The following is an 8,043-nucleotide window of genomic DNA, read 5'->3' as shown; positions in this document are numbered from 1 at the left end:
CACGGGTCCTTCCTGTGTTACCATATTTCTTCATCTGGAATCATCACACTTCTAGTGGTGAAGCTTAGGCTTTGCCGTGGGTTACAAACTGTTTCTGACACCTGTTTTTGTTTTTTTTGGTTTTTTCCTTCGATCACTTTGGGATTAATTGACGCTGGTATTATGTATCCCTGTGACACTGGCCCACACGCCAGTGTGGAAATCCTGGCAGAATAAGCCAATGAGAGGATCACAGGCTGTCATCCTCAGTTCTCTGGACAAACGGTCCTAGGAAAGGATGACTTGGTCAAAGAGGAAACTGGTCATCCATCCAAACTCTAAAAAAAAAAAAAATTTTAAACTGAGAATTACGGAAACCAAAATCTTAAAAAATTCTTCTCTTCTCACGGTCCAGTGGTACCGTGCAGCACTTGCCTGTTCTGTTCCAATTGGGTTCACTATCTCTGAGGAAAATGGTCCAATCAAGCTGACTCGCTCCTGGGTTTTGAAGAATTTAAATGCCCATGGGAGCTCTAATTGTATTCGGATATTAATAGGGCATTTCCTTTGGCTAATAAAACCATGTGAAGGTCCCGAGCTGCCACATCAAAGGGCTCTGAAGGCTGAAGGTCTGCAACCTGTCTAAGCCGCATGCCTCAGCTGACTTGGAAGCCCAAGGCCCAGCCAGAGACGGAGCTAAGTGTTGCATAAGGAATAATACAGCCTTTAAAGATAAGTGCCATCTGTGAGGAAGAAAACGTAGTGATTAAATGTCTGGTTCTTTTAAAAGATGATTTTTCCCTGCAGCTCTTTGAATTAAGCCTGTGAAGTTCTCTGGTTGCCTTTGTGGTTTGGTGTCAGACATGTGTCTTGTATTTTAAAGGGCAGAGTCCGGGCCTTTTGTGTCTCCCAGAGCTTCTAGTCTGGGTGTGGAGGCCGAGTGTGTAAGAGGAGAGGGAGGTGCCGCCTGCAGGGGCCGTGGACCAACGGGGTTGGTTCGCCTCGTAAGAAGGCCTCCCGATAACGTGGCGAGTCTCACTCCTCCTTCCTCAAAGAAACAAGCCCAGAACCAACATCTTGTAGGGAAAACAGAACCAACAGAAATAAACAAGCGATTTCATCAATGAAGGAAACCCCAAGCTCAGCTCCGATCGGCACTCCGCAGCCTCCATCAGTGGGACAGTCATCACAGCGGGATGGTCATAGCAAAGGGACGAGGCTGACGAGGACTCACGTCCTCTGCTGGCGACAGCCGCATCCCTGCCAGAGAAGTGACCACTGCTGGCTTGACAGCACACGGGGCGGGCCCCACCGGGGTGGTATGCCAGTCCTGGACCCCTCGTGCCAAGGGGAGAGAGAAACCAGGGGCTCGTCAGGCTGTCCTTAGGGGTGAGGACAATAGCACACCTGCTCTCTGGGATGCTTATTTGAAAAGAGAAGAGTTCGAGGTCAAAGAAAGCTGTCTTCAAATATCTGAACCTCTGTGTAGGGAAGTTTTAACTTAACCTATCTGGCCCTAAAAGAGAATAATGTTCCAGTCTGTGGAAGATTCTGGAAGACGAATCCTGATGCAACATGAAGAAGCTCTTTCTGGCCATCGGCCATGTCCAAAATGAAGTGGGCTCAGGTGACACAGCAAGCATTTCCGTCATCCTCGCCTCGGCTGGGCTCCAGCTTGCCTGAGGCGCAGCATCTGAGGCTGCGCTGGGCCTTTTCACTAAATCAGGTACCTACTGCTAACGTCCTGCATAACACGTGGCTGCTGACAGATCACCTGCCTCTGCCCTGTCGTCCCGATGCGTGGCTTGTCACTGGGTGGAATTCACAGGTCTAACGGCCCACCTGAACCACACCCTCAGTGCTGCCAGAAGATAGACTCTAGGGACAACATTTATTTACATAGCAAAGGTGCCTGACAAAAGATTGAGAAATGCTTCCCACATCGATTACAATGACTCATCGGATTACCTGGATTAAAAGATCATGCAGCACTGGTTCAGATTAGCCTCTCGTCACCCTTCTGAATGTGTGAGCACCTGGCCCGGGTGGAGTGACAAGTGCACAAGAGATCGGATTCGAATTGTACGTCAGCTGCATCACTGAGCTCCCCGCTCTCTGCATTTTCTCCTCTCCGGCTGCTCAGTGCTCAAGTGGCTTTGCTGCAGGCGCCATGGAGTCCGTCACCGGAGGGGGGCGGGTTTTATGCCAACCGTGCTCTGGGCTTGGCTCCTGGGCGAGTTTGTCAGAATGGGCGGACAGAGTGCCGTAAGTGATCTGCGGCCTCGCCTCTCCTTATCTGATCGTCTTTATAAGCAATTCACTGCGGATTTCAACATCATTTTCCTTTGGCAAGCAAAGCTCTTTCCACCTCTCACCTGGTGCTCTCCTGCTCATGGCGTGAAGATCTGGTGTCTTGAAACGGACCAGTGAGCCAACTCCAGGGCTCAGGCATTTGTAAAATTTCCTAGGAAGAGACAGTCAGAACCGCCTCTGGGTCCCTGGCAGCGGAGGCCAATTTTGTGACCTTGGTTACTTTTAAATTCGCCCACCCCCACAGCACTTCTGGTGAATGACAGAAGGCAGGGGAAGTGCGGGGCACACTTGTCTCAGGGTCCGACTCATCTTTAACTGGCTGGTTGACACTGGGAAGTCCCTAAACTGCTCTGGTCCTGGGTGTCCTCGTCTGTGATATGGGAGCACTTACATGTACCCCACAGGGATTTCTATGGGTGTCACGGGGCGCAGCTCCTCCGAGACTGCCCGGAGCAGAGGCAGTGATCAGCAGACGTGAGCCTCTTCGCGTCTGCCCACCGTGCTCTCTGCCACAGGCAGGGGCACTCTGCCTGTCCCCCTCTGGTTTTGGTCATCGGGCCTGGGGTCAGAGAAGAGGCCGGAGGTGGAAGTTATGGTCCTAAGACCGAAGCCACAGACGGTCACGTTTAACCCCTAGGAGCAACCAGAGGCAGCCTCAGTCTCCCCAGGTCAGCCAAGGCATCGCTTCTAAGTCTCCATCACAGGATGGGTGTCACCTCAGAGAGAAAGGAGTCTGATGCTCGCATTTCTAGGAGAACTGGGCCAGGACCCAGGGATGGGCACTAGAGTTAGAGAAGATGGGATTTTTCTATTAATTAGCTACATCGAGCAATAAAGCAGGCCACCTGCAAGGTTGGGTGGCTGTGTTGATGCCCTTGTCTCAGGACACACACATTTGACAGAAGATGACAGCACGTTCCTGCCGATGGTTCCCAGCTGGGGAATAATGTCCCTGGTGCTCAGCACACGTGCTCAGGTGACTAAACCGCACTGCGGAATGGCAGACGGCGGCTTTCAAAGCAGCGTTCCGTCTCATGGTGTCCCAGAGTTCCTCTCAGATTATTCAAAGAGACCACGATCATTTGTGGCTGACAAGAGACTGACCTAAAATGCTTACAAGAAAAGAAAACAGAGCTGTCCGCAGGGATCATTGAGAAGCTCCAACTCGTTCCTGGAAATCTGCAGGGAGCAAAGTTTGTCGGGGCATGTGACATCTGCTCCCGCTGGCATTTCTGGCTCGTCGCTTCCCAGGCACCAAGCCTGGGTTCTGAGAGGCAGGAAGAAAAGCCCCAACCTAGTCATTCTTCGGGGTCCCTGGTCGGGCAGCCTCCTCTCTCCACTGTTCGATCATCTTATAATTATATTATAATCTTCTCCAGGTTGTTGTACTCAGGGGGGAGAATAGAGAAAAATAATACATCGACTCCCTTTTCCTTGAAGCGGAAGTTAAAGATGTAATTTCTTGTTCGACTTTGCCTTATGTTTTTGCTGGTTAACATTATTTATCCGCCTTTTATTTTATTAACGACTTTTCATTTTGGGAAAAACATCCCTGCATCTATCTAGAGAGCTCCTGGGCAAAGAACTGGAAAGCGTCTCCACATCCATGGCCACACCCACGTGTGCCATGTGCGGCCATCGTCAGGGCCTCAGCTCTCCGTAAATCTTTCCTGCTCTCCAAGATGGCTCCAGAATGAGCCACAGCTTTCTAGAAGAATGGCGCCATTGTCAGCGTGTGACGATTCGTTACCACAGCCTACTCTTGGCCTTGGCCTTGGCCAATCAAGGTATGATAGGTCCTCGAACAACATTGTTTCGCTAAACACCATTTCATCATAATGTTGATGAGATGCCTTAGGAACTTAACTCTTGTTTCGCTTATGGTAAAATTGGTTTCATTATACTTTGTTTTGCTTAAAGTGGCAGAACCCATTGAGAACATTAAGTGAGGACTCACCGTAGAACCAGAAATTTAATCCGGTTCTCATTCGTTTCATTTTCTCCTATCCACTAGTGAGTGGGTATAATTGCATGGCTAAGATGTGTAACCATAACTTTCGTACCAGAAATGCTCCCCCAAACTCTCCGTTCTGTAGTCTTAACCCACCCACTTAGCCAACGGCAAACTGGGGCCGGCAGTGGCAGAGGCCCTCTCGTCCTGTCACCACCGAGAGGAGCACCTCTGTGAGCCAGGCAGAGGCGCAGCAGGGGCTGACGGGCCCCATGGGCGCCCCGCTGCTCACTTTTTTAAGAAAACAAGAAGCTGCAGCTGCAGGAGGAAAGAGGGCTCCACGAGTCAGTGCCCTTTGACCCGAGCTAGCATACCCACTGGCGAGTCAACAGGAGACAAAGAAGAAAGGAAAGTGGACTAAATTTCTGGGATTTTAACGTGCAGATCTATCCACAGGCCACCTTCCCTGCATGGCATCGTCCTACCGCATTCAGGACCCCTTGCCCACCAGGAAGTCAGCCTGCTGTTTCTCTTGCATTTGCATGTGCCCCATGCCATCCTTCAAGAGCAGCCCCGGCCCCGTGGCGGGAATACCTAGGACAAAAACACAGCAGAGCGCGCGCACTCCAGCCTGCACTCAGCCTGCCCTGTGCGCGTGGGGGGCGTCGTTCCTCACAAGCCGGTCCAGGGAAGGACACTTCGAGATTGCAAGGCAAGAACCGGTGTTCTTTAAAAGGCAGAATCATTAAATCCGGCAGGAAACCGGGCCGTGAGTGTACCCGCTGAGGTTTGCAGAGAGGCCCTGAACGCAGACAAGGGTTCTGACCCGAGACGGTGACTCCCATGACGCTGGGCGAGCGAAGCCGAAAGCGTGTGTGTTCTCTGCGGCACCTGGGAGGAACGGTGGCCTGCGGGGGGCCGAGGTGTGAATATATCAATTCCCCGGACACTCAGTTCACTCAGGAAAGATTAACCGGCCTGCGACACGTGAAAGGGCTCAGATTTCTCACCGAGTGGGACAGAGGAAGGATTGTCTGCGGCGCTGCTGTGAGGTGGCGACACACTCGCTGAGAGTGATGTTACAATAAACACAACATCTCGCCCAGTTACTGGCCCAGGGCGCTTCGGCGGGGCAGCAGGACATGCCCCCACCGCAGCGGCGTGGCCGGAGCTCAGCCTGACCCGCGGACAGCTCTGGACCAAAGGCTGCTCTCTTTCTCAAGTAAACTCATGCTCGCCCTTTGACTTTTGATCAAGAGTTGTGCTGAGCTAGCCGCAGCCTCCCTCGGGGACTTTTGCAGCAGCAGAGAGAGCAGCATCAAGTCCTCTCCTGCCTCCCGTAATCATGCCGACGGTGGAGGACATTCTAGAGCACGTAGGGGAATTTCACTTTTTCCAGAAACAAATGTTTTTCCTCTTATTTCCGCTCTCGGCGTTGTTCGCCCCCGTCTACGTGGGCATCGTGTTCCTGGCCTTCACCCCGGACCACCGCTGCCTGAGCCCGGGCGTGGCCGAGCTGAGCCAGCGATGCGGCTGGAGCCCGGTGGAGGAGCTGAACTTGACCGTGCCGGGCCCGGGGCCGGCGGGCGAGGCCTTCCCCCGCCAGTGCCGCCGCTACGAGGTGGACTGGAACCAGAGCGGCCTGAGCTGCGTGGACCCGCTGGCCGGCCTGGCCGCCAACAGGAGCCAGCTGCCGGTGGGCCCCTGTCAGCACGGCTGGGTGTACGACACGCCCGGCTCCTCCATCGTGACCGAGGTGAGTGAGGCAGGACTTAAAAAGGACAGAGCAGCAAATAGCGCAGCTTTTCTCAAGGAAGAAGCCAGTAAGGCCCACACGTGCTCTTCGACTCAAGTATCTTGTAAAATCCTAGTTTCTGACGAAAACATGTCTGAAGTGTGAGCGAATTAGTTAAAACTTGATCAAATTCAGACATCCACTCTTATTTATGCAACTCTCAGCAGTAAAAAACAAGCTAAAGCATGTGAGAATTCCTGGAAATAATGCCAGGAAAGGGAAAATTTTCAAGACTCTTCTTGTTCGGGAAGCCCTTCCTCCCCCATCGTTCCTCCGACATGCCCGAAAGCTGTGAAATTTACTGAACGGTGACACGACATGCTTTTGTGTTAATGACTATTTTTCTCTATTTAATTCGCTCAAGGTGTTTATATAAAACCATTTCGGGTTGGAGCTTATGCTAGGGTACTATTATATTATTAAAAACTACAGTCAACATTAACATCTAATTGTGAAGGTTCATTTCACTAAATATAAAGAAAAAATAGAGACTTGCTTTTATTATAGGTAAAGCAAAATGGGGGGACGCAATTACTCTGAAAATACGGAGGAAGCTAGTTGTCTAGCTTAATTTAAAAAGAAAGACTGCTTGGAAAACGTGAAGATATGCTGTATAAACAGACATTTAGGTAGAGAAACACTTGGATTCTTTTTTAACGATCTAAAGTGGTCTGATATAAGGGTCCCCAACCACCAGGCCAAGGACTGGTACCAGTCTGTGGCCTGTCAGGAACCGGGCCACACAGCAGGAGGTGAGCAGCAGGCGAGTGAGCGAAGCTTCATCTGTATTTGCAGCCGCTCCCCAGCGCTGGCATCACCACCTCAGCTCCGCCTCAGATCATCAAGCATTAGATTCTCATAAGAGCACTGGTCCCTGGCGCCACAAAGGTTAGGGACCTCTGGTCTAACAGTTACACGAAATGTGGGAGATCACAGATTTAACACCACGCAACTTTAAGAGGCTAACAGCATGGCTAATCTCATCCTTCATATAGAGGTAAGGAAACTGAGGCCCAGAGCAGAGAAAACTTTTGCTCAAGGACACGGAGAGAGCTAGCAGTCAGCCCTAGAAACCAGATCGCCAGATCTCCAGGCCAGCACCTGTTCCTTCTTGGACGCTGCCTCTTATTCCAAATGACAGCAAACGTACAGCCCTAGCAAGACGCTCCTAATCCCCAGCTATTAAAGAGAGCAGAGAGACTAGGAATAGCCCACTTCCCCAGGCAGGATGACCTGCATCCTGTTCACACACCGATTTGCCTCTGTGATTTAAAATTAGAAAGGAAATGGTGTCATACTTACATGGAGTAATTACCCAATTTCAGTTGATTCAGCCAACAGTAGTTTAGCCTAATGACATACCTCCGGATGGAATGCTAAATAGATTGTGGGACAGATCTTTCCGTTGGATGGAGGAAAAGTAATGTAATGGTGAGAAAACGGTGGGTTTATTGCCTTTCAGCCTCAAGGGATACGTAATGAGTTCCTGGGGCCAAGGTGTATCTAACGGGCTTTTGTTTTCTCTCTCCTGACTCTGCCGCTCGGCAGTTTAACCTAGTGTGTGCCAACTCCTGGATGCTGGATCTGTTTCAGTCAGCTGTGAACCTAGGATTTTTTATCGGGTCTGTGGGTATCGGCTACACAGCAGACAGGTGGGTGCCACGGTTTCCGAAAGCACTTGGGTTCACCTGTCCCTGGTTGAATGTCATCCTTTTCCAGGTCACACAGACTACAACTGCCTGGTCTAACTTCAGTTGTCTTGACAATCTTAGATTTTCGCTGCTGCTTGGGACACTTTTGACCGATGCCTTTGTTTTCCAATTCTCCGGGCACGGAGGGGTGTTTCGACATTAGGCGGCAGTGTTTCCTTGGGGACTATGCAGAAGCCTCGAGTCAGAAGGAAGAGTAATAGACGATTTGATCCCTTTTGCAAGTCCCATCCCCTGCCTCGCTGCCATCCACCTGGTCCTAAGCCTTCAGGGCTCCGCTGGCCTTTGCTGGCCTC

The 8,043-nt window shown here is 51.1% G+C and overlaps 1 protein-coding gene across 1 annotated transcript in view; it reads left to right on the top strand.

Moving 5' to 3' along the window:
- The first annotated feature begins 5,588 nt into the window (after positions 1-5,588).
- SLC22A2 (solute carrier family 22 member 2) overlaps positions 5,589-8,043 on the top strand; it is a 32,749-nt gene continuing 30,294 nt past the window's right edge. The window contains exons 1-2 of the mRNA XM_011380366.1: positions 5,589-5,999; positions 7,587-7,690. Of these exons, the coding sequence (XP_011378668.1) occupies positions 5,589-5,999; positions 7,587-7,690 (515 nt within the window). The remainder of the gene's footprint in view (positions 6,000-7,586; positions 7,691-8,043) is intronic.

This window comes from Pteropus vampyrus, unplaced genomic scaffold (genome assembly GCF_000151845.1).
Source record: "Pteropus vampyrus isolate Shadow unplaced genomic scaffold, Pvam_2.0 Scaffold392, whole genome shotgun sequence".
NCBI classification, from domain to species: domain Eukaryota; kingdom Metazoa; phylum Chordata; class Mammalia; order Chiroptera; family Pteropodidae; genus Pteropus; species Pteropus vampyrus.
The sequence above is the reverse complement of the archived record's forward strand: the minus strand, read 5'-3'. Positions and strand labels throughout refer to the sequence as shown.